The 24,566-nt window shown below is 43.4% G+C and overlaps 2 protein-coding genes across 3 annotated transcripts; one reads left to right on the plus strand and one right to left on the minus strand.

Moving 5' to 3' along the window:
* Window positions 1-8,800: 8,800 nt before the first annotated feature.
* On the minus strand, window positions 8,801-23,140 carry zic2a (zic family member 2 (odd-paired homolog, Drosophila), a). Of its 2 annotated transcripts, XM_019882535.1 has the most exons (5): window positions 22,938-23,140; window positions 21,558-21,611; window positions 12,042-15,889; window positions 10,634-10,797; window positions 8,801-9,881 (listed from the first exon to the last, which is right to left on the minus strand). In XM_019882535.1, exons 3-5 carry the CDS (start codon window positions 13,027-13,029, stop codon window positions 9,687-9,689), a joined length of 1,347 nt encoding a protein of 448 aa, XP_019738094.1. In that variant the 5' UTR covers window positions 13,030-15,889; window positions 21,558-21,611; window positions 22,938-23,140; the 3' UTR covers window positions 8,801-9,686. The 2 variants fall into 2 exon arrangements, with proteins under 2 accessions (XP_019738094.1, XP_019738093.1); XM_019882534.1 differs by lacking the exon at window positions 22,938-23,140 and having other exon boundaries at window positions 21,558-21,940.
* zic5 (zic family member 5 (odd-paired homolog, Drosophila)) lies at window positions 17,982-20,740 on the plus strand. Its single transcript, XM_019882533.1, has 2 exons — window positions 17,982-19,198; window positions 19,931-20,740. Exons 1-2 carry the CDS (start codon window positions 18,124-18,126, stop codon window positions 20,389-20,391), a joined length of 1,536 nt encoding a protein of 511 aa, XP_019738092.1. The 5' UTR covers window positions 17,982-18,123; the 3' UTR covers window positions 20,392-20,740.
* Window positions 23,141-24,566: the final 1,426 nt, after the last annotated feature.

Below are 24,566 nucleotides of genomic sequence, written 5' to 3' on the forward strand. Positions count from 1 at the left end.
GCTGACAGCACGCTGACACCCGCGTGATACGCTGACATTGTCTTACACGCGTGTAAACACATCACTATCCATCACATGATGTCAAGTCCGTGTCCTACAGTCTCACCTGCGCTATCAAGTCTTTGTTACCGTGAACAAAACGTGAAATAATAGCTGCGAGCAGTGCATTTCTATCTGTGACGTGGGATACTCAAGTTTGACATGCAGCGGAATCCCGCTCATTGCCAGGGATTCATCCATTGCTCGGTGAAAATCCACGATGAAGAGAAAACATTTTAAAAACGTGTTTGGAAAAGCTGCAAATCGTTACCTGCAAATTGTTGAACCTAAATGATTGGATTACGAAATAATGAACAAGAGGTCAACTTGTTTTTGACAGCAAACGTGACTTCATCAAAGTCATCGCAACATTTTGTTCCGACGCTTGCAATTACTTGCAACTCGTCAGAAAATAGTAGGACAGCAACGAACGATTATTTGAATCAAAGATTAATCTGTCGATTTATTTCAATAATAAATCAATGAATTGTAAAATAAAAGAAATGGTTTGAATGTATTTCCCTTTATTCAGAAACAGGATATTACTTCAAATTAACAGTCAAGAAATTGCACAAACAAATGAATGATTCACTTACTCATTTGGTCCGGAACATGTAAAAAAAAAAAAATTCTGTAAAAATATTGATCATTGTTTTCCAAATTACAAAAGATATTTGCAAACGTTTTATTTGGATCAAACACAAAGATAATCAGTCTGCTTTCATGGAGGACTACAGAAATCTGAGAATATTTGCCATAGAGATGCTGAGATTCTGATGTCTTCAACAGTTTGAAAGGCGTCTTCACAATTAATCGGTTGTCCAAAATAAATTGATTCAGTTGATCATTGATCATTTGTTGATGAATCCATTCATCTTTGAATCTCTACAAAATAAAATGGAACAGAGATATTAGGCAGTGCTCATGCAAGGGTTTTACAGTATCTAATTTGTTAAAAAAAAAAAAAAGATGTCTCGGATGACAGGCAAGAAATACCTCTCGCCGTTTTGGAAGATGCTTTCTTACGAGCAACTCATCATAGAATAACAAAATGCAAGTGGAGATTGAGGGGCACTCAAGCAAGGTCTAACTACTCATAGACAGCGAACGAGACTGATGTCTATGAGATTGCTGCCAAACACCTGGGCTCAATCAATGACACAAAGACAAACCAACATGACAAGAGTGAACAGCACATTGACGTGTTGAGTGCCAACCGACTGGCCGTCAATACGTTTACTGACCAGAAAGGTCCCGTCACTGTCAATGAAAAAACAGAGGTGAAAGTCAATCAAATTAGCCCTTTCCGAGCCACTACCTCGACAAGACCCGAGCCCAGACAGCGACCGCAGGGGTGGACGCGAAGAGGACTGATTAACCTGTAAATAACCGGCGTCGCTCGTCCACGACACCAAGTAAAAATATACATTCCAAAAGACGACCAAAACAGGCAAATGGTTGAGGGATAGAAAATGAAAGTTTGGCATCGCTCATTTGCATGTGACAAAGCCCACACTTGCGTTGTATTTGTTGGTCCCCTGAGGTGAGGAGAAGCCTCCGGAGAGCAGCAGCCAGCCAAAATGTTGTTTAGATCACAGTGATAATGATTCGGCCAACAAGAGTCCATCGTCGCGGGGACCGCCGCTGTTCCTCTTTCATTTGGCTCTCATTAGGTAAACCTGTGACGGCCTTTTACCACCGGTGTCTCTTAACGATGTTAAACATTTGATGCAGACTTGTCGCAACACGTCTCAAATGAAATCAACAGCAAAGTGTTTGGAAATTTAGCTCAAATGGTTTGCACCGTTTGGCTTTTTTATATTAGGCACGTGCCAAAGGCTGCCCGAGAAGATTTCATTCATCGCAGTTTTAGCTAACCTGCGTGTTCAAATATTCTCCATGTTTGCCTTTGTGGGGGCCTACCATTGCACCTTCATTCATTTAATATTCATGAAGTTTAAATAGTTGAGCACTTTATTTTATCAGATGGGAGCAACATTTCGATTTTTCTCCATGTTGAAAGAAACTTCGATATCGCTAAGGCGACAGACACAACAAATCTCCGGGAAATAGTGTAATACTAACTGGGACTTTTGTTCTTGACATATTATGAAAGGTCAAATACATTTTTAAACCTATAACTTTTGAGTTTGTCACCATCTTCAGAAGAAACAAACCAAATGACCGAAAATGATCTTGTAGGGTGAATCCTTGTCACTGCAATTTGTTTCGTGAACTGATATAATTCAGGTTACATTATTGAAGCTTTTTTTCAATGCAAATATTTTTAAACGGATTATTTTTGCCTTTGTAAAAGATCAAATACATTTTTAAACCTATAACTTTTGAGTTAGTCACCATCTTCAGAAGAAACAAACCAAATGTCCGAAAATGATCTTGTAGGGTGAATCCTTGTCACTGCAATTTCGTTAACTGATACAATTCAGGTTACGTTATTGAAGCTTTTTTTCAGTGCAAATATTTTTAAACGGATTATTTTTGCCTTTGTTGACATTTTCAAAGAAAACAGGACACAATATTAGAAACGATTTTCCTGCACTTGCAAGAAAGTAAATGAATGTTGGTCACTATAATCCAGTTTTAATGAGATAATGGGTTACATTGTCTGGTACTGTCACCCCAATAAAATCAGGTATGTGAGGGGGGTGTTTTTGCATTGCGAAACATGAAATGTCATTTTTATCGCTTTTCAGATAAAAGCTACATACACACACACCCCAAAAAAAAAATCACATTCAGATAACTTGATGTGATATGGTATCAGAAACTGGTCTAACTGTCCCTGACAACCTTAAACAGGTAGTAACATAAATCAAATAAAAATGCTTGTTTGCTGCAAATTTCAAAATAAATTATTTCTCACAATAAAAAGTCTGACAAATATTTTTTCACATATTTCTGATTTGCGGTCCGTGACTGAAAAGTTGAGAATTACTGACAAGTTAGACTATATTCTGCATCTGTCTGCCCTTTTATGGTCCAAAGCTGAACAAGCTTTTGAATTTAGCTCTGTTCTGCTCGTTTCCTCCGAGGTAGCCTTTCACAACAAGACTTTCCCAGCAAACCCCCCGACCCCCTGCCCCCACTTCTCTACTCCCCTCCCTGAAAAAGACGTGATGCAAAATAGCCACAAGGTTTGTTCCATTACCTGCCAGCCTTCCCTATAAAAAAAGTCCACACCACCCAGTCACCGTCCTTCATGGGGTCCCTCAGGGCGCGTCTCTGGTGTGTTTGAAGATGAAAGGCGTTGAGGTAAAGGCAGCCTGTTTACAGGTGTCGGGGAAATTGAAAATTTCCTCAGCGGAGTGTGGCGCTGAATAGAGGAGGAAGTTTTGTGAGAGTCTGGCATCTCACAAACACTAACATCCAATCTCACACTCACATCCAACCCCAAACACAAGCCACAAAGCCCAACACAATCCGTTTGTCCACCTTCTGATTAAAAATAAATAAATACAAAAATAAATAATGCATGTCAATTACGATGCTACTGAGTCAAACTGTCCCCGTCATTCAACCTTTTTTAACTGCACAAGCCATGTATGTCTTAAGGACACTTAACATTATTTACCATCACACAAGTGTAAAAAGAAGTGAAATATTGTACAGCAACGTCAAGGCCTTTTCATATCAGATTCAATACATTTTTTTTCCCTTTATTTACGCTGCCATGAAGCATATCTCAGTGGTGCCACTTCGAGAGAATACAACCTTAATTGTGTTACTTGAACCATGCATCCATCCTTCATAGAACTACAATGAAACTAATTACTCACCCTTGGATGGCATTGTTTCCCGTTCCACGGTTCCTTCTGAGGCGATGTCGCACAAAGAAAACCTCAAGCTAAAACAAATAGGGCTGGAGTTTATCTTGCAGGCCAGAATATGCTCACTAAACTGAAATCTCACAAAATGTCAAATCTCGTGTGAGAAGACATTGCTCTTTTTTTTTCTTCTTTTTTTTTTTTTTGCTGGCTAAAATTTTGACTCAGGAAAGAAATTAAAGGTTGCACAAATTAAAAAAAAGAAAAGTTGTTCCACCGTGAACTCAATGTCCATCATGAAAACTTTTGTGAGGACTTGGCTGGATTCAAACACATTTGGAGAGTGGATTGCACGAAAATAAGACACCTCAGTCAAGCTGCGAGTCTCATTTACTCAGCACCTTTCCGCTTTTTCATTGAAAGCTTGGAGGCGAATGTTGATGCTCTACAAGTGGGAAGCACTTCCTTATAGGTCAAATTCCCAAAGTTTTTCAGAGTCTGTTAAAATTCATAATCTCATTGGTATTATTGTTTTGTGATACATACAGTACATGTCATTGCCTGCAAGTTGTCAAGCACAGTTCAATTCAAAATGAAGGTTTTACTTACTCATTCTGAGTGTTTCCGAACCTACTGGAATCTTGAGGCATCTTGGGTTTAGTTACTCGAGCTATGGCTATGGTGACCTGGAGTGACGTCTTTGGAGCTGACCAGCATGCCATACCATTGAGACACTGTCTATTTTCCATGCGCAACATACACAACACAATACATTCAATGGCAAGCGGTGTTTTGGAATTCAAAGAAGAGGATTTTTACATACAGGAGTCGACGGAAGCGGGCGTTGTCAAACCTTACACGAATGAGCCAATCGGGACATCGGAGCCGGTCAGTGGAAGAGAAAGTGATGATGGTGACAATGCCATTGATGAGCCTGGATGACAGTTGACACAATACTGCGCAGAGTGGATGGGAAATAGACTGGATTGTTTTTGCACCCCTGTATCTGGACATATTTGTTCCCGCAACCTCCAGTCGGTAGCACAACAGTTTTAAAGACATGAACAGTCGGCCGTGCCGTGCTCGCTGAAGGAAAAACCGTTGGCATGGGAGCTGATTTCAGCCTTGGTCAAACCACGCTTGTGTTCCCAATGCTTGGCGACAACAGTTGACCACACTTTCCTCCCTGCCGATTGACTTTCCGATACACCGGTCATGTATTTCTCTCTTCTTTGGAAAAGTGAAGAAACTTTTGCCACTCCCTTCATCATTAGTGCAACCAACTGCCAGATAATGAATGAACCATTGTTGAAGTGCTAAAGCACGTGGAAAGCAACTGAACACAAAGAGCACAAAACCGCATGCCACAGGAGCCACTAAATTGTTTGTCTTCTGTGACATCACAGCTTCGGAAATACCTGATGACGAGAGGCCGCGAGGTTCAAACCGCAGACGACACATTTTGAATTGTATTTGGTGATTAAACTGCTGTCTATCAACGAGCTCATCGTTTTTTTTTTGTTTTTTTTTTATGACAGTTATGCACTTGAAAGGAGTTCTGGAGGCCTCAGGAGAAACAATCTTTGGTCTCTGACCTTTAAAGGAGTAAGGCAGGCGAGGTGGTGGGGGGAGAGGTGGGGGGGTGTCATGGTGGGTGGGTTTGTTTGTTTCTACACTGTGCCAGGAGAAGTGACAGCCATTCCGGCTCTGTCGCAGCACCGCATTCATGTGTGTGAGAAAGGCGGCTGCAGATCTCAGGATGAAAGGCGGCGAAAGGGGGACGGCGGCTTTTGCACAGGAAGGCTGTGAAGTTGGACGTGGGCCTCGATGCAAAACATAAAAATACAATCAAAGTACGATATGTCCTACAAACAAAAGAGAGGATAGAGTAGAAGAAAGGTAGAAAATTTAAAATCACACTCACATATTGTATTGCAATGATGTTGACATGCTGTATAGTGCAGATAATATTGAAAAAAAGGCAATACAAGCATCAATTTACACCCCCCCCCCCGTATTTATTATTTATTTATAGTTAACTTGCATGATGCAGATTACGGGTAATCCCAAATAGCAGAGGGACTTTATCAACGCAGCCCAAACAAGAGCTTGGCTCCCAGGAGATTACGGTACTTGTATAAATGCATCTTAACTATATTTAAATGTATTAGCTACATTTTTACACCATATCTATCAGAGGTTCAAATCATTTGAGATCTGGGTTAAAACCATGTACAAAGATTCGCGACAGGATTTGAAAGCATTAAATAACCAGCAATTTATATGAAATATCAAGCCGGATGAAGGGAATTCAGATGCATTGTGACTGTAAGACTGCATAGTCCTGTAAAAATAAATAAATGAATTATTTATCGACGCAGGTGTTGCTTGAGTTATGATTCATGCTTGTGTGATTATTATTGGCTGGTTATGAGCTGCTTCTTTCACAGTAAAGGTGCTCCACATGCACACTCGTGGAGGTGGGGGGGGGGGCTCTCAATGTATAATATTCTGTTAAATGTATGAGTTTAATTATTATGAACTGAACCTGTTAAAGGCAAAGTGGTTATGAGTATTAGAAATAGCTTCATCCCTGTTCAAGTTTGGGCCAAGGCGTTGCCTTGACAACTAATTATTCTTACTTCAAGACTTTAACGCAACGACTGGGGACATATTCGTTATTTTATCGAAATGTAATTAAATTTCACGGATCTAACCGTTTTATTTTACAGTCTAATTTGGCCTCATTTTTAGGCATAAGCTTTCATGTGGATAAACAGGTGAGAATTGGTACACACACACACACACACACACACACACACACACACACAAACACGCATACAAGCAAAATTAGTCTCAAACTATTTTTCATATTTTTTTTCTTTCTATTTGTGTATTTTTTTCTGTGTCAGATGCTTTCTTTTAACGGCGCATTTGAATGTGTAATAGCGCAGCAGCCAACGATGCTTTTCCTCGCCACGTTCAAGTGTACAAGCATGCTTCTTCGCACGGGCCACTGCTGCAGATGAATATATTCACGGAAAAAAGGAAAGAAAGAACGGAAGAAAGAAAGACGATGGGGAGGTCCCCGTTCTGAAAGAAAAAAAAGAAAGAAAGAAAGAAAGACCAACTACTGCGTTGAACATTCCAGCCGGCCCGGTACACACGCACGCGCACACGCAAACTCACACAGCGTTGTCGCAGCATTGATTCAAGAGTGACTGACAAAAACAAAAACTTAAAAGTCACCTTTAACGACGTTAAAAGTTACAAATTAAAAGGTCGAAATAGTGCGACGTCATTAAAGACCGACAGACAGGAGGTAGCGCCGATCTTAAAATGCGCACTTCGAGTTGTCATTCGAAGGAGATTGAACGTATAAAAATAAACTCGACATGACCATAAAATGACTTCTACACACGAAATGATGCCTGTTTAATCAAGTGTAATTGTAAGAAAGTCGTTTTAATGGAGGGAAGGAAAGAGAAGAAGCAGCAGCAGCTCTTCCCTTCAAGTCTGGATCGATATCAGCCCAGCAGGGGCCGAACAGGAACCGAGCGGCATGTGGACCCACTGAGCATAAATGACCTTTCCCTACAGCTCGTGGCTCCTTCCTCCTCGGAGGTCACTGAGCCACTTGCTTATTATATAGAAACCCAATGCGATGCTGTATGAGTCCGCGTCAACATCCGTTCTTCGCATATGCTCTCCTTTTTTCCACCGACAGTCACGCCAGTACGATCCAAATTTAAAGTAGCATGGTGGGGGGGGGGGGGTTAGATATGAGATGATAGTTTACACGCGTTGCATGTGACTATCAAGTGAACATCGCTCACTTCAAGCAAGTTCGAGCCCAAAAGCCAAACATTTGTTCGTGGAGCAGCCAGGAGCACAGACAACACATTACATCTTGGAACTCCAAGAATGAGACCCAGAGACTAACCGTGTCATATCATCACAAATCATATAAAGCCCCAGGCTCTCTCTCTCTCTCTCTCTCTCTCTCTCTCTCTCTCTCTCTCCCTAAGATAAGATAACCTTTAGAAAAAAAAATATAAAGTGTTTCATTTGTGTGTGTGTGTGTGTGTGTGTGTGTGTATATATATATATATATATAAAGTTCATGTCAATTTCAGGGTTATACAATTTCAGGGCTATATTGGGTGAGTTCTCAATCTTCAATATTTTTTAGGGCCATTTTAAGAAAAAAGGTCATGTCAGAATATTTGTTTGGCGAATGAGATGCCCGAATGTCGGCTAGCCAGTCCACCGTTTAGTTCGTCACAATTTTAAAGCCTAAAGCAACATTTGTTCCATGTATTGGTAGCCAAGCAAGTTGCACAAACGGGTTGTCTACTAGCATGCGGAGAACAAACACCAAGTTCAAGTCCAAAGTCGAAACCGTCCCCTTTGTGGACCAGCCAGGACCACAGACGCTGAACACAAACTGCCGTGTGCATGCAACCAGCCCTAACGTAATCCCTATTCGAACCTTGAGAGTCAAGTTCAAGGCTAGCAATGAAAATATTTCAGGTTGTTTTTCATTACTGAAGGACACATTTTTCGACAGATCGAAAGACCGAGCGCTGACTCGAAGGCACACATCGGCCGCCTCAGTGTAGCCTCAAATTGGACCTTATGATTCAACTTCAAGGCAAAAGTTGTATATTTGATCATTTGTTTGAAAAATGTCTGAAAGGATATATTATATACTACACATATAGATCGGTAATCAAGCACTGACGAGCATGTATAGGTACAACGTGGTCCCTATTGAGAAACTATGGTGGGTGGCGGGGGTGGGGAGGTCCAGTTATTGAAGAACATATACAAGTATGTGATAAGTGTGTTTTGCTTACTAAGATGTGAGGAAAACTTTTTTTTAAAGTTTTGTACCACTCTAAATATTAACGTGTTGATTGAGAGGTCCAATGGCATTAGCATGACGCTAACCACACATAAAAGAAGGGAGTAAATTAGCACTTTCAACATTTTTTTTATTATATTTATATGGAGTCAAATGTTTTATCACAGTCAGGATGAAAACACTTCTTTAAAACTTTTTTTCCCAAAACAAAAAAGCACGACGAAAAACAACTGCCTATGGAGTTTTTAAGCTCTTAAATGTGTACATATTTATAGTCCAAAACAAAAGGAAACATTCTTTTTATAAATACTGTTTCATCTGTAGCAAGTAAATACCATAATTTAATTACAAATGGATAAATATGGCAGTTGGTTATTTACATGCACGCACACACACATACACACACACACACAATACAGGAAGGACTTACAGGAAAAACAACACAAAGTTTAAATTTTCCTCAACAGTCCTTCCACATATAGCATGTTTGCTAGTCACAATTTGCAAAGCACAACAACAACAACAACAACAAAAAATCGGCACAAGTTAAGCCCGGCAAACTTGTTCTTCTCTTCAAAAAAGAATCCCAAGAAAAATGTACATTCACAAGCATGATAAACGGGGTGTGTCCGTGTGTTCAACTTTGGCACGCTTTTCAGTTCATAGGGCCTTTCAAAGTTTCTAGTATGGTACAATCAATTTGCCTGTTTATGATCACAATATGGAGGAAAATTGTTCTTGGATTATGTGCACTAAGAGTCCAGTTCAAGCGATAGCTACCATCGAAGAAACATCGAGACACCAAAAAAGACAAATCTAGCACAATGAACGTGAGCCACTATTTACAATAGGAATCTATTATACACATCTCCTTCTGTTGCGGAGGAGATGAAAATTATCATAAAATACACAATATGTGTCCCAATCTCCTTTCTTTGGGGGGGGGGGGCAGTGCTGTGAAATTAGTATGTGTGCCTTCATTATAGATGGGGGGCCTACACATACCACTCACTGAAATTGGACGAGAGGCCGCTGTGGCTGGTGCTGCTGTGCACGACCGAGGCCGGGGACAGTGTGGTGTTGCTTTGGGTGTCGGTGGTGGGTGACACCAAGCCTGGCGGGGTGGACGACTCGTAGCCCGAGCTGGCTGCCGGCGAGGAGTCGGACGCAGATGGGGGTGACTCGTGCACCTGCAGGGTGGTGGTGAGGTTTATTACATGTCTGTTACGTTTCTTAGATCTCCATTTGATTCAAGGCGATGCAGTGAGGAACATCGTTCACAGTGATTTTATTGTGATTTATTTATTTATTTCATAAAATGGGAATTCCTATTGAAATTTGGTGTCTTTTATAGATTTTTATACAGTGAAAAGAGGATAGCTTAAACATTTAATTTTTAAGTCAGTTAAAAGTGCCAATCATGTAATTTCTCATTTATTGCACGTTTTTCAGTTGTTTATCACACACCTCAAACATGTTTATTATATGTATAACACATTTCACTAGGTTCTGGACAGAAAGCAACATTGTCCACTATGCATTCTAATGATTATTTCCATTGGGGGGTCCCATATATTTTTTTATTGAAAATATGACATACAGCTTGTTATACGCTGAAGAGGGGAGAGATGATGCATTTATTTCTTTGTACCTACAGTGTAATTTCTCGTTCCTTGCACTTTTGTTACATATTTATTACACATCTATTACATGTACGACATTTTACTAGACTCTGTATAGCAAAGACCATTGTCCATAATATGTTTTTATGAAGATTTATTTAGTAAATGGAAAATCCTCTTTGCATTCAGAATTTGGCAGATTTTATACATGTTTTCTACAAGAAAAGGAGATAATCAAAGTCTACTTTGGATGCTACACAAAATTATGCCAACCGTATTTCTCATGCTTATTCTGATGTTACTGCATGAATTGTTCTTACCTTCATGTGTTTTCGTAGGGAGCTCGGGTGCGTGTAGGATTTGTCGCACATCTTGCACAGGTAGGGCTTGTCCGAGGTGTGGACATGCATGTGCTTCTTTCGGTCACTGCTGTTGGCAAACCTCCTGTCGCAGCCTTCAAACTCGCACTGGAAGGGTTTCTCCCCTGTTCAGAAAAAAAAATACATACATATATATATTTATAAATAAATAAATGTGATGAGGAACACGCCCAAAATGCCTCAGGCTGAAATGCATGTGGAGGGAAGAAAAAGTTTTTAAAAAAAAAGGAACCCAGCAACAACCAAAAATAATAGCGCTCTTCCTGCATATGCAGAGCTGAATGGGGGTTAGCTTGCTTTCCCTAAATAATGCGCATATTGATTGGGGAGGGGAGTTGCTGGGGGGTGGGGGGCACAGGGCCATCGTCAGAAGGCCCACAGAAGGCGCACCATTTGCTTGAGAGACAATAAAAATCTAATTAGCACCTGGCCTTTTTCACGGCACCCTTCATGCAACTCCCAAGGAGATAGGTGGGCATATGAAAAGGCTGCGAACGGCCTGTCTGGCACATTACGACACACACACACAGACACACACACACACAGTTCAAAATATTACAACCCAAATCCCTGCGAACGTGTTACAAACTAGAAGTCCACTGGCGCAAAACTAGCTTGGTATTATGTTGATATTTTATATGCGCTGCAAAACTGAAAGCAAGACAAGAGTAAATGGGGAGACAAAATACGGCTCGTAAACAAAGTGTTTAAGTATCATTTGGCCTATTCCAATACGCTGAAATCGGCAGTTCAATTTGTTTTAGGTGGGGATGATGAGGAAAAAAATCCGAAAAAGAATTACCCTCTCTGTTTTTTTAAAATCAGTTAAAAAACGATACGAATAGAAAGTTTACCCATCGTTTGAAAAGTCCTGTAAAATTCGTTCGGGGGTGGAAGGGCGGGAGTGTAACTGCAAGCCATTTTGGGAGGAAAACACGTGTTTTTTTTATGTAGTTCAAACTATCACCATAAAACTTGCTTTAGTGGGCAATAACAAACGGAAGAAATTGATGGTGTGCCCAATCTATAATAAAAGGCTGGAGGAATGTGACTAATTCATCTTTTCTATTATTGTTACCCCCAACTATATGTACATATTATTTTACTCAAGGGGGGTCATTCAACGCACGAAGCCAAATTTGAATATACTGTATATTTATAAAAAAAGGTCGATCCAAAGTGAAGACAACGCTGCACGTAAAGACAGTAAAATCTATAAGGCTGGGTGAGATTATTATATGAATGGTTTTATACTATTGCACGCCTATTTGCGTCAAGCATGCGCACACTCGAGCGTTCAGGAATAAAAATCGAGCGAGTACAGGGCGGCAGGGGTGCTCCACGTTACCTGTGTGCGTGCGCTTGTGGATCTTGAGATTCTCGGAGCGCGCGAAGACTTTGCCGCAGCCTGGGAAGGGGCACGGGAAGGGCTTCTCGCCCGTGTGCACCCTGATGTGGTTGACCAGCTTATACTTGGCCTTGAAGGGCTTGCTCTCTCGCGGGCACTCCTCCCAGAAGCAAATGTGGTTGGTCTGCTCGGGCCCGCCGACGTGCTCCACGGAGACGTGCGTGACCAACTCGTGCATGGTGCTGAACGTCTTGTTGCAGCACTTCTTGGGGTTGCTCAGCTGCTCGGGTTCGATCCACTTGCAGATGAGCTCCTGCTTGATGCACTGCTGTCGCATGTAGCGGAAGAAGGCGCCCGGGTGGTGGTGGTGATGGTGGTGGTGGTGCGCGGCATTGTTCACGTTCATGGAGCCGTACTGGTTGTGCAGCTGCGCCGCCGAGTACGCGTCGGCCCGGGGACTGGACACCTGGTGGTACTGCTCGGATCGACCGAACACCTCCCCCGCCAAGCCGAGCCGCATCTGCCCGTTGAGCACGTTGCCGGACGCGTGGGAGCCGTGCTGCTCGTGGATGCCCGGGAACAAGATGTGGCCCTGCGGCGTGTCCGCGGGGTGGTGCGTGGGGTGCAGGGAGCCCGCCGCGGGGCCGAAGAGCGCGTGCTGGCCCCCGGCCGGGGAGCTGTCGCCGAAGCCGCGACTGCGAAACAGAAAGTCCCGGGTGGAGTTGAACGGGGAGCCCGCGTACGACGTGACGTGGGCGGCGTGCGCACCCAGTGCCGCCGCCGGGTAGCCGGGCGCCTGGCTGCTGAAGGCGGAGCTCTGGCCCGGCGGGGAGAGCTCGTGGTTGAGCTTGAAGGCGCCCATGTGGGCAGAGTCCACGAACGTGTTCTGGGCCAGGCTCAGGTCTCGCTCCTGCATGTCTCCGGCCGCCGGGTGGTGGCGGGCGAACGAGCCCAGACCCGGGAACTGGTGGCCTGCGTCCAGCAGCATGGCGCCTTGCCTGCGAACTAAACTCACTCTCGCCAAATTACGCACGGAATTGTTCGGAAGAAAGCGACAGGCAGAGAGGTGATACTGTCACGCAGTCGGCGTGGGAAACCACATAGCTGACTGGAGCGCTCCGCGCAATAACAATCAACAAACAAAAGAAACACTCACTTCTGATCAAGTTTAATAAATTTGCAAAACGACCACAAAAAAAAAATCCAAATGTAACGGCCTCCTCCTGTGCGTCCGAATTCTTCCTTATCATCAAAGTAGTTTGAACGTGAACAAAATAATTCTCTCGCTCTCTCTTTCTCGCTCGCACGCTCGGCTCGCTTGTTGTGCGCTGTGTCTCGTTCGCTCTCGGGGTCTCGTCTCGCGCAGAGGTTCCCAAAAGCTACTCCGCGGACTGGCCCTTCCTCCTCTAACGCCCCCTTTAACTGGGGCCACTTGACGGTCTCCTCGCAGCCTCATTGGCCGCCGCTTCTCATCAATCCCAGGTGGCCCTCCAATGGCAGGTAACGCGGCGTTGTTCCGCTAGAACTACCGCCTACTTTTTTAAGAGAGTTTTGCCAAAGGCGGTCGGGTACAAGAGAGAGGGAGACGTGCGTGTTTTTATGTTTGCATCGGCATGTTGTTGTTTTTACTGCATCTTTGATGAAAATCGAACCACCCGTTTTGCTGTTTCTTAATATAAATGAGCTACGGAATGTGGGACGAGTTCGTATTTTTGCACATGCGTTATAGAGTAAGGGTTGCAAGTCTTTTGAACGTTAAATAATTGCAGTTGCAAAGAGAAGCCGAAGGAAAAAGTGCTACTTCATGTCACTTATCTCACCACACTGTAACGCAATTGTTTAAAAATAATGCAGATTCATCAATAAAACAGGATATTAAGATGCTTGGTGACTACTCTGTATTGAAAATTATAACAACAAATTGCTATTTTTAAAAGTTTTCACGACATATATTATGCACTAAAAAGGTAATATGTGCAGCATGTGATTGTTACACAGTTTTTACAAATCTGTTACATGTTTATTATTATTACACCGTGTGCATCTCATTGGCCGTGTCCCGTGCACAATGAATACAATGGTATATAATAGGCAAATGCCGACTATGTGTCACGTTACGAATATTGTCAAAGAGTCTTATTTATAACACTGTTATTACATACAAAAACCTTCTTATAGTTTTTGCACAAAGTTGGGGTGTGCAGGACTTGTTGCACAAATGCATGTACAGTACACTACCAAATGGAACGTTTTGAATGCATAAAATAAACCAAGGCAAAATAAAATATCTATCTGTCTTGGCGAATAAATATGCATTTTGACTGTTATGCCAAACTGTAAATATGCTATAAACACAACTACTGTATGTATTGCATCTAGAGTAAAAAAAAATACGATAGACTGTATGAATTAATTTTTGGGGGAGTCTGACTGTATTTATTCCATAATGATTTGGGATTAAATACTAATTGTGACATCAAGGCCAGTTTATTAAAATCTTAACAACTAGGGGTTGCATCTTCTGTCCATCCCTTAACAATGAGTTCCGAGGCATGCCATAAGACCTTAACTAGGGATTGCATATTGATCCATTTATCCATCTATCAATCTATCTATCAATCAACACAAATTGAGGAATAAAGATGCACTGTAACGAGAAGACATGCTGTCAAAAAAGGAACATTTAAAAAATGAATAAAAGACCTCCTGATTCAACGCTAAACTTTTTTTTAAATCGAGCATTAACTACCCCTCTTTCTACCATATTTTCAACTAGTGCTTAATTAGCCATGTTGGTTTTCTATGCACGTTGATCATTTATGCACAATCCAGTTTTCTGAAAAAGAAAAAAAAAAGACCACATAAAAATACAGTGGAAGGACTCCAGTGGTCGCGCAGCCACCGAAACCACTAAACCACACAATACAGCCTGTGACTGCTTGTTTGTTTGCTCTTTTGGTTTGCCCCCACATGTTCCACTATTTCTCACATTTACCCCCCCCCCCACACACACACACACACGCACACACACGTTCACACATAATGAGGGAGACATGTTGAGGTGGATGCTTTGATCACCCCTTAAAAACAAAACCACCAGAGAAGCCAAGCACCATATTTGGGGAACAGAAAACTCACAGAAGGGTGGGCAAAGTATGGCCCATGTTTTTGGGGGTTTCTTTTTTCTTTTTTTTTTCTAACTAGCTATTACTAGCATTACATTCGGCCTGCCCTTCGATTGTGAAAGCAAACGCCATCTGAACATTTAACCCCAAAATTGTCAGAGTAGCAACTGCTTTTGCACAATTATGGACCTCGAAGTATTTTATGCAGCAGAAATGGCATGGAAACAAATAAAAGCGATTCAAGCAAGTGAGCATATGTGAGTTTTCAGTAAAATCCACATAGCAAAAGGCAGGTTCAAATATTAAAAAGGAGGACTGGGGATCATTATTTGGCAACATTCCACCTCTAGTATATAAATAGGCCTTTTTCTTGTCACTTCAAAAGTTCAGGAAGGAAGTTGACTTACGTTTTGTGTGTGTGTGTGTGTGTGTGTGTGTGTGTGTGTGTGTGTGTGTGTGTGTGTGTGTGTGTGTGTGTGTGTGGGGCACCGGCCATTTGCCATTTTGCTCTATCGTCGAAAATAAACTTTAGGAATTTGTTGTGCCATTTCTCCCACCGCCCGACCTCTAGTGTGCAGCCTCAGCGTTTGGGACATTCTCCTCCTTCTCCTCTTTCTTGAGTCCAGTTCAGGCAGCACGGCAGGAAACGGAGGAGCTGATCCAAGTTCAAAGTCAGGTCCGCCGGCCCCTTATAGAAGAACTTCTTTCTTTCACTTGCCCGGCCTGCATGGGAGGGAGAAAGCGAGAAGAAAAAAAAGAAGGAAAATTCATACTAAAAGAATTGGGCGTGAGACAATTGCAAGTATTAGTTTGGAGTGTCGCTTTCTGACAGGTTTGAAAATGATAAATCACACGTTATGAAGGAGACCCCCCACATTTTAGGCCCCTAGGGTCTTCTAATGCTATGTGACAATATCAATATGTTGTCACGCCGGGAAGGTGACTGGTGGGCTCGGCGTGACCTTGTGGATTCATAGATGTTTGAACTGTGACCCCCTTAAGACCACATACGCTGCCCTCTGGACTCTTCGCTGTAAAAGAGCCCGTTTGTCACAAAGACAGATTTTTTTTTTTGGGGGGGGGGCAACAAAAAGGAGGAATGGTGCAATATGTATCCCCACTACACCCCTACATTATGCCCCTTAAAAGCCATCAAGTTGTTCAGATGATATGACAATATAAATGAGTCTTCTGCACAAATGAGGAATCACAAATTTGAAGACGGACAATTAAAGCTGAATTGCTCATCACTTTGCATGATGAATATTTCATGGGGCACGAGGTGGTCCAATAATGCTAGGCACCAAAAGTTTATGTTGTACTCATCATTTTCAGCCCCCAAATTTCTTATCGGCCAAATCTGTGCCCAAAAAATAAAGAGATAGATTCCATGTTCAAGCAAAAACAAAAAACAAACAAACAAAAACATTTGATGCAAATACAAAACACATTAGTGCCAAAGCTTATACTACGATGCATACATTACAAATATGATGAAAATATTTGACACAAACAAGTGTGTGTGTGTGTGTGTGTGTGTGTGTGTGTGTGTGTGTGTGTGTGTGTGTTCTACGATTTTTTTTTTTTTTTTTGCCAAATGAATAGTGTACTCTTTCTCGACAGGCACACATTTTCTGAAGACAGATGTCGTCGTGGCCACTTTGGACAACAGTTCCTGTTAACCTCGCCGCAACAAACGACAACGATGCCAATGAAGCCATTTGAGTGACTGATCCTCGTCCAACTGTCAAACGAGGACATGTCAAAAAAGTGTGTATAAAGTGTGTGTGATCAGTCTGTGAACGTCAGCTAGGTTGCACTACCGCGCAGGCAGACTAATGTAGATGCGTGCGCGTGTGCGAGCGTGCGTGTAACCCTCCATCCGAAAGCTGGTGGCAAATAACAGTTGACAGGGGGAAACATACACACGCACACACGCAACTGGAGTTGAAATAATATTGCTTCTTCAATGCCTTGATTGAATAGTGGAATGTTTGAGAGAAAGGAGGTAATCATTGCCAAACATTATGCAATGCTCGAAAAACAAATCTCAATCACTCCAGACGGAAGAAGGAAATATTGAGCCATGGAATAAATGGGAGAAAAATTGAAATGTGTAAAAAACAGATGAATAATTTTGGGCTTTACGTAAACGATGACGATGCCTTTCGTGCAGAGGGAGCGGATTCGATTTCCGTACGGTCCCCAAAACCCCTCACAACCGCTACAAGTCAGGATTTAAAAAAAAACGAGTCGGTTGTGTCAGGAAGGACATCCGGGGTAAAAAAAAAAAAAAAATCTTGCGAGTGACTCGCTGTGGCGACCCCTGATGTGACAAACCAAAAGTCGCATACATAAAAGGAAGAACAGGTTCCACATTTGATTAGGCGTTTAATTAGTGCAACGTTCAGCTAAATTATGTCTTGAATGTGTAAAAAAGCAGTGATAAATAGGGACTATGATAGATAGACAGATAAAAAAAAATAAAAAATAAACGCAACATTATTACACTATGCATCCACCAGCTGTTTATCCGTCAAGCGACCTCGTCGCCCAGCAGAAGCGTTCTCGATGCTCTCGGTAGTGATCAGAACCAGACCGAAGTGCAACCTGCAACTTTGCGAGTCCCAACTTTTTGTAGTGCGGCGTAGACTGCGTGGTGAGGAGGGGGAGTGGGATGGGGGGGCGGACCCCCGCTGGGCCCCTCGGCTGAACGGCAGCCAATCGCCTCGTCCGCCGGGCTGCCACTCACCCAAATCCGTCCAATACCCGCAGTGGCATTTCTAAAGCGGGTCCCCCCACTGCGTGCTCCAACTGTTGTGTGTTCTGCCCATCGCTCGAGGACGCAGTGAAGTGGGGGGGGAAAGCAGAGTTCGACGCCGGACAAAAGAACTTCTAGAGCCCCTTATATCCATATTTCCATGCGTGGTGCATGAGGGCGCGCGCATGGAGTAGTCATGGAAGCCCCTTTGAGCAAGAGGAACCCCACGTTAAGATTAGCGGATTTGGCAGCCACTCAAATCCTTCCTCACCAGAACATGACAGGCTTCCCGGGGCTAGGGGGGCATCACCCTCTCTCCCACCATGCCCACCTCCACCCTGGGGAGCTGGCCAACGACCCCGGCGTGGCACTCACTCCATTCGGACCGGAGCACATGGCACAGACCAGTGCTCTCAAACTCAGCCCCTCGCAGCACATCCAGAGCCACCACGAAGCCCAGACCGCGGCTGCGGCGGCGGCGGCGGCTGCGGCGGCGGCGACCGCAGCCTCCTTCGCTCCGGCTCAGAGCAGCGTGGGCTTCCCCGTGGCCCACCATCCCCACCCGGGTTACTCGAGCAGCAGGGACTTGATCCTCAGGAGAGAACTCTCAGCCTCCGCCATGCACGCTCTCGGCGACCAGTCCGCCGCCTCCCCCCATCACCACCACCACCACGGCGTGTTCATCTCCCCAACAGGTGCGTACGGCCACGCGGACAGCGGAACCCACTCTCTCTTCTCGGGGCTACACGAGCAAGCGTCCCCGGGCTCGCACCCGCATCACCACGCACTCAACGGGCAGATGCGCCTGGGTCTACCCGGGGACCTCTACGGTAGGTCGGATCACTTTGGGGCCCGGCCGGATCACTACGGAGCCTCGACGCTGCACGGCTACAACAACGTCAACGCCGCTCACGGCCCCGCGGGGGCCTTCCTGCGCTACATGCGGCAGCCCATCAAGCAGGAGCTCATCTGCAAGTGGGTCGAGCCGGAGCTGCAGAGTCCCAAGAAGCCCTGCTCCAAGACCTACAGCACCATGCACGAGCTGGTCAACCACGTCACGGTGGAGCACGTCGGCGGGCCCGAGCAGAGCTCCCACGTCTGCTTCTGGGAGGAATGCCCGCGGGAGGGGAAGGCATTCAAAGCCAAGTACAAACTTATCAACCACATCCGAGTGCACACCGGAGAGAAGCCCTTCCCGTGTCCCTTCCCGGGCTGCGGGAAAGTGTTCGCCCGCTCGGAAAACTTGAAGATCCACAAGAGGACACACACAGGTCAGTAGATCCACTCTTACGTAAGGAAAAACATCATCCGTCGGCAAAATTAGCGGCGTGGCCGTGCGTAATTACGCGGACCAGAACTGAAAAGTACAAGCCCTGTTCGAATCGGAACCAGATCATTGACTCAGACTTTCAACAAATATGGCGATATATGAATCCTTAGCCGTAAGCATTTAACTAAACAATTTGCGCATCATGAGTATAAATGCGATTTTACGCACGGCTCGTCGTCTTTACGCGTGTGATAGTTTTGTCACTGGAGGTGACTTCGGTGTTCGGGTGAAGGTCTGGAAAACAGAACCTGAAAAGTATGATTTTAAAACGTCTAAAATAAAAGTTAAAAAGACACGTGTCCAACTGCGAACAGGGAATGCCGTGCTTTAAATCTGCCCAACACTCCGATAAAAGTTTTTTTTTGTAAATCTAATTTCTAATCCAAACACAAACCATTTTACTTTTAAAAAGTGGTAATGCGCATGTGCAAGATGCCGTATATGTAATGCATGTGTTTCCAAGTATGCGTGCAGTTACTCTCCAAAACAACTCGCCTCCTCCGCCTCCTCCTCACACATGTAACCAAGTGGCCTTAAGGCATGTTACACGTGTTCACACTGTAAAACATTCATTGCACATGTGAGGAGGGGGCTCAGGGGTGGGTGCGTTCATGCGTTCAAGATGTTTCGAAAATGAAACAAGTCCTCTCATTGCATCTCTGTTGTCATTAAGGTGAGAAGCCCTTCAAGTGCGAGTTTGAAGGCTGCGACCGGAAGTTCGCCAACAGCAGCGACCGGAAGAAGCACTCGCACGTGCACACGTCCGACAAGCCCTACTATTGCAAAGTGCGCGGGTGCGACAAGTCATACACGCACCCGAGCTCCCTGCGCAAACACATGAAAGTGCACTGCAAGAGCCCCCCACCGCCCCCCAACAACACGACCACGTACATCCCCTCCTCCGCCACCAGCAACCCGCTCGGAGAGCCCCTCTCCCCGCAGCGGAACCGCTCCGCCAGCCTCTCCCCGCAGGTGACCAACCTGAACGAGTGGTACGTATGTCAAGGCAGCGGAGGGGGGGCGCACCACCAACACCAGCAGCACGATCTACACTCCCCCTCCAGTGACGTGCCCACCTCGGAGTCAGAAGATGAGGACTCGTTTAGAAACGCCGACCCCAGGACGATGCTATGATGGACAACCTTCACTTCCAAAAATGAAAGCACTCAATCAAAGTGGATGCAGTTCAACAACCAGCTCCGTTCAAAGTAACATTTTTTTTGTAGGGTGATGCAAATTATAGCAATATTCAGATTCCACCAACAAGTGTCCCGCCACGTAGTGCAGGGCTGGGCCAAAAATTTACTGTCAGTGCCCTTTTTTCAATGAAATCCCCAAGGGCCATACAAAAATCATGGAATAATAGGATCAAACAAATGTTCATTATTGTCTTGACGAAAACAGCCCATTGGGCGCAGGTTTCTCACACGTGGAAAACGGACTACTTTTTCAATGTTAAGAGCTATCACCTGCTTTAAAAAAAGATAAGAAAAAAGTTACATGTTTTTATGTCAAAAATACGTCTCAAGGGTTCTCTTTGTGTTTTGGATGTGTGTTTTTTTTGTGTAATATTTAAGAGTTATTTAAGTCTATATTTTATGCAATGACAACAAAAGTCCCTCGAGACCCTAAAATACACTGACAGGCTTGGTTGGATTTGTATATATGTGAGTGTACTCATATTTGTGAATGTTGTAGTTTTTATTGAGACTAGAAAAACATTTTTTTTGTATATTGTAATTTATTTGCTGGTTTCAATGTTGTACTGAAATTACGGAAGCACCAAAGAAATAATGGTAATAATAATTATACCAGTTTTTGTGGTAGTAACCTGCTGATATTTTTGTAATTTTCGTTATATATATTTTTTTCAAATTTAATTTACAGATTTTTTAAATACAGTTCTTTGTCCTGTAAAAAGACTCACTTAGGCTGTGTAATGTGAAACGTTCATTTTTTTTTTTTTTAAGGAAATCTCTCGCATGCCTTTTTGATTTTTTAAATATTTGTGATGTGTCTCTTTTGTTGAGGTGCATGGTGCCATTTGGACATTATGGATATTTTTTAAAAAATAATATGAAAAATGGGGATAAATGACTTTGCTGACCCTTGTTGTTTCAAATGGCATTTATAACAATGACAAGAAAATAAGAACACAAAAAACATGAATAAATACCAATCCGGAAGTCAATACCTGCTATGTTCTACATTACTATTGCACAGCATCCCAACAATTGGATTTTGTGTGTGTATGTCATTTTCCAAGTGACACATTCATTTATATCAAAAGTGATTCTCACCTGTAATTCCCATCCAGAGATGGATGAAGCTGTTGCGTGATTGTGCTGCAAAACCTGGTGGAGAAAAATCCAACAATCAAAGCTCTTCTTCGATATTCCCCCGCATTGAAAATTGAAAAGGCCCAACGTGGCCCTCTATGCAGCGGCCTGTGCATGTGTGAGGCCCACGCACAGCTTCAAAGCCCGTCACAGGAGGGATACGTTGTCGCTTGAAAAAAAAAAAAGAGGGGGAGGGGGGTTAAAAAAAGTGCACAGATGCCTAAATGTTATATGCCTGCACTGTTACATCAAACTGAATGCAGTTTGAGCAAAACAGAAGCAGCATCCTCAGCTGCAGGCTATTAAACTCCCGAATAACAAATACCGGTATATTAACAAATATGCAGCTAAAATCAAATGATGAATGGTGATTGCGACTGCCTATGGTTTTCCCTCAGTGTCAACACAATATCGGCTATAGATTACATAAATCAACAAAAAATACACCAAGCTCCACACAAGTAGGCCTACAGAAAAAGGGGGAAAAATAAGTCTCGTAGACGTGCAATTGTTTTTATAATGACTCTTCTAACGCACCATCACAATGGGTGGGGGGGATCATATTACAGTATAAAGTATAAAAAAATCATAAGCAGCCAATATAGGGAGTATTTACACTTTCATTATGTATATTTGACGCTTGTCCGCTGCTGCATTTCTAAAGTAAGATCGTTATAACTATCACTACAGTAGAATAAGACACACTGTCAAAAAAATAAGCTGGATTTCTGTGTGCGCGTGCGCGCGCGCGCGTGTGTGTAGGTGTGCGTGTATACTGCCTGGGTGACTTCTGCTGCATTTTTTATCCATAATCATGCGTCATTTTAATTAAAACTAAGTGTAAAAAAATCTAAATACGATCAGAGTCGTGTGCATCAAATGGTTTTCGTGTAGTGTGGTTCTGATGAATGGATCATCATCATCATCCTTTGTTAAAATAGAAATATCATCAGTCGTGCATATTTGATGGTTCTAAGAAATTTGCGTAACCAAAGCTGCGGTAAAATAGACATTTGATTGTGGGGGTCGGGGGGGGGGGGGAAATGCATGTGGTTTTCATACACTCGCATGTTTCAATATCATTCCTGTTTTATGCATGCGGTCAAAATTGCCATCGAGGAAAAAAAACATTTAATGGCAAAATAAATAAACAATTTAAAATACCAATGTATCAACCGCAAATTACACGTAAAAGACATTTCACCGTATTTGATACACTTGCTCTTTTATAGTATTTCCTGTTGAGGTTGACGCCCACCCCAAAAGGCTAATCATTTTTTATTTATTTTTTTAACAAGGTGGCTTTCCCAATCAAGAAAATACACAAATAGTTGCTCTTACATGCCGTGGAGAGGAGAGGAGTTCATAAAATAACACGGAGGGGGGAAAAAGGAGAAGAAGAAGCAAACGAGGCGGCGGTCACCCTCGAGTGGCAAAAGCTTTGAAGTGGAACTTATTATCCCGGGAATACTTTTGGGGTTGTCCTAACGACGCGGCTGAATGGGAGAAGGCGCTCCTTTGTCAGCGATTTGTTCTCCTTTAGTGGGACGCCCGTGGAAATGTACTTACATGGGCCACCTTAACACGCCGCGTGCAAATCAGTAACCGGCCGAGTCAGACTTGCAGACGCCACTATTTGGACGAAAGGACAAAGCAAAAAAAAAACAAAAACAACCCCCCCCCCCAAAAAAAAAACATCCACAAAACGACGCCCTTTTTTTTTTTTTAAGGGAAGGGTGTTAAATGCTAATATAATACATATGGGCGCAAACAAAACAAATTTAATTGTCGGCAAATTTTTCTTTGAAGGTGTCATTTCGATCCCACCTTAAAAAGTGTGTGTGTGTGTGTGTGTGTGTGTGTGTGTGTGTGTGTATTTGTGTGTGCGCGCGCGCGTGCGCTGTTGGTGGACGGGGGGGGGGGCGGCAAGCACCTGCGCACTCTGCAGGGACACCTTGCAATGCAGCCTCCTCTTTATGGAGAGCTGAGGTGGACATGCATAACAAACATACTTTTCCTACTTTTGTTTCATCATCATTTCTCTTACAAAACTTCCCCACCGCCCCCTCCATCCCCCCCACAAAAAAAGGCACACACCATTTTTCAAGGGCCATGTTGGGTTCGCATCTTACAATAGGCCATCTCCTTTTCAGGGGGTATTGGCGAAACGAGCATCAGCAAATAAGAATTTTTGCCACTTTAAAGTCACATGACAAAACACCTTCAAAAATCGGATTCAGACAAATTCTTTTCATGTGCATGCAGGTGTACTTTTAGTTGGGGAAGGTAAACTTGTGGAAATCAAACCCTTGCCTCCTTTTTTATTTTATTTTTTTTCTCTAAGTCAGCGACATCACTTTTCAAAATATATTTTTAAAGGAGTTAATTTCCCCATTTGAGTGTGGCAGTCACATCTCATCGAGTTTTTTTTAAGCAGTCAATTGGGGCACCGGTCCATTTGGGGGCTGGGGGGGGGGGGACCTTGCATTGGATGGCCTCCAACAAGGAGAGGAAAACGCAGCTGAAAAAAAAATCAGCTTTTCTTTCAAAGCATGATCTACAGTATTTGGGAAAAAAAGCAACGGTACTTCTTAATGTGCATGCAAGAACATCTTGCCATCGATAGCATTCTCTCTTTTTCTTTTGGTGCGTGTTTTTTTTCAGGAAGAGAGGGCATGCTGAAACAATTTTCTTTTTAGCAGTGGTAATTTTGGTGCAGGAAATTGTATACATGGTTTTATAAAATATTTGAAAGAATAGGTCGTATTTTTCATGTGCATTATTGTCCAATTGGGAGGGCTGGCCACCTTCTTTGTCGGGGTGAGGCGAAAGGGGTAGGATGCCGAACCAAACACCTGAGTGTCATGCAGTGAGATCTCCTTTAAAAAGAGGCCACTTTCTTGGGTGCATGTGAGGGGTGACCTCCAATTTTTGAGGGTGCTCTGAAAAAGGGGGCATGCAGACTGAAAT

Source organism: Hippocampus comes, unplaced genomic scaffold (genome assembly GCF_001891065.2).
Source record: "Hippocampus comes isolate QL1 unplaced genomic scaffold, H_comes_QL1_v1.1 scaffold111, whole genome shotgun sequence".
Lineage (NCBI taxonomy): Eukaryota > Metazoa > Chordata > Actinopteri > Syngnathiformes > Syngnathidae > Hippocampus > Hippocampus comes.

What these genes read in the sequence shown, in the direction of transcription:
- zic2a (XM_019882535.1), bottom strand. Translation starts at nt 13,029, where the DNA reads ATGCTGCTGGACGCAGGCCACCAGTTCCCGGGTCTGGGCTCGTTCGCC. An exon ending in CCACAAGCGCACGCACACAG is followed by an intron (nt 10,798 to 12,041) that starts GTAACGTGGAGC and finishes TTTTCTGAACAG; the next exon opens with GGGAGAAACCCTTCCAGTGC. An exon ending in CCCTACGAAAACACATGAAG is followed by an intron (nt 9,882 to 10,633) that starts GTAAGAACAATT and finishes ACCACCCTGCAG; the next exon opens with GTGCACGAGTCACCCCCATC.
- zic5 (XM_019882533.1), top strand. Translation starts at nt 18,124, where the DNA reads ATGGAAGCCCCTTTGAGCAAGAGGAACCCCACGTTAAGATTAGCGGAT. An exon ending in CCACAAGAGGACACACACAG is followed by an intron (nt 19,199 to 19,930) that starts GTCAGTAGATCC and finishes GTTGTCATTAAG; the next exon opens with GTGAGAAGCCCTTCAAGTGC.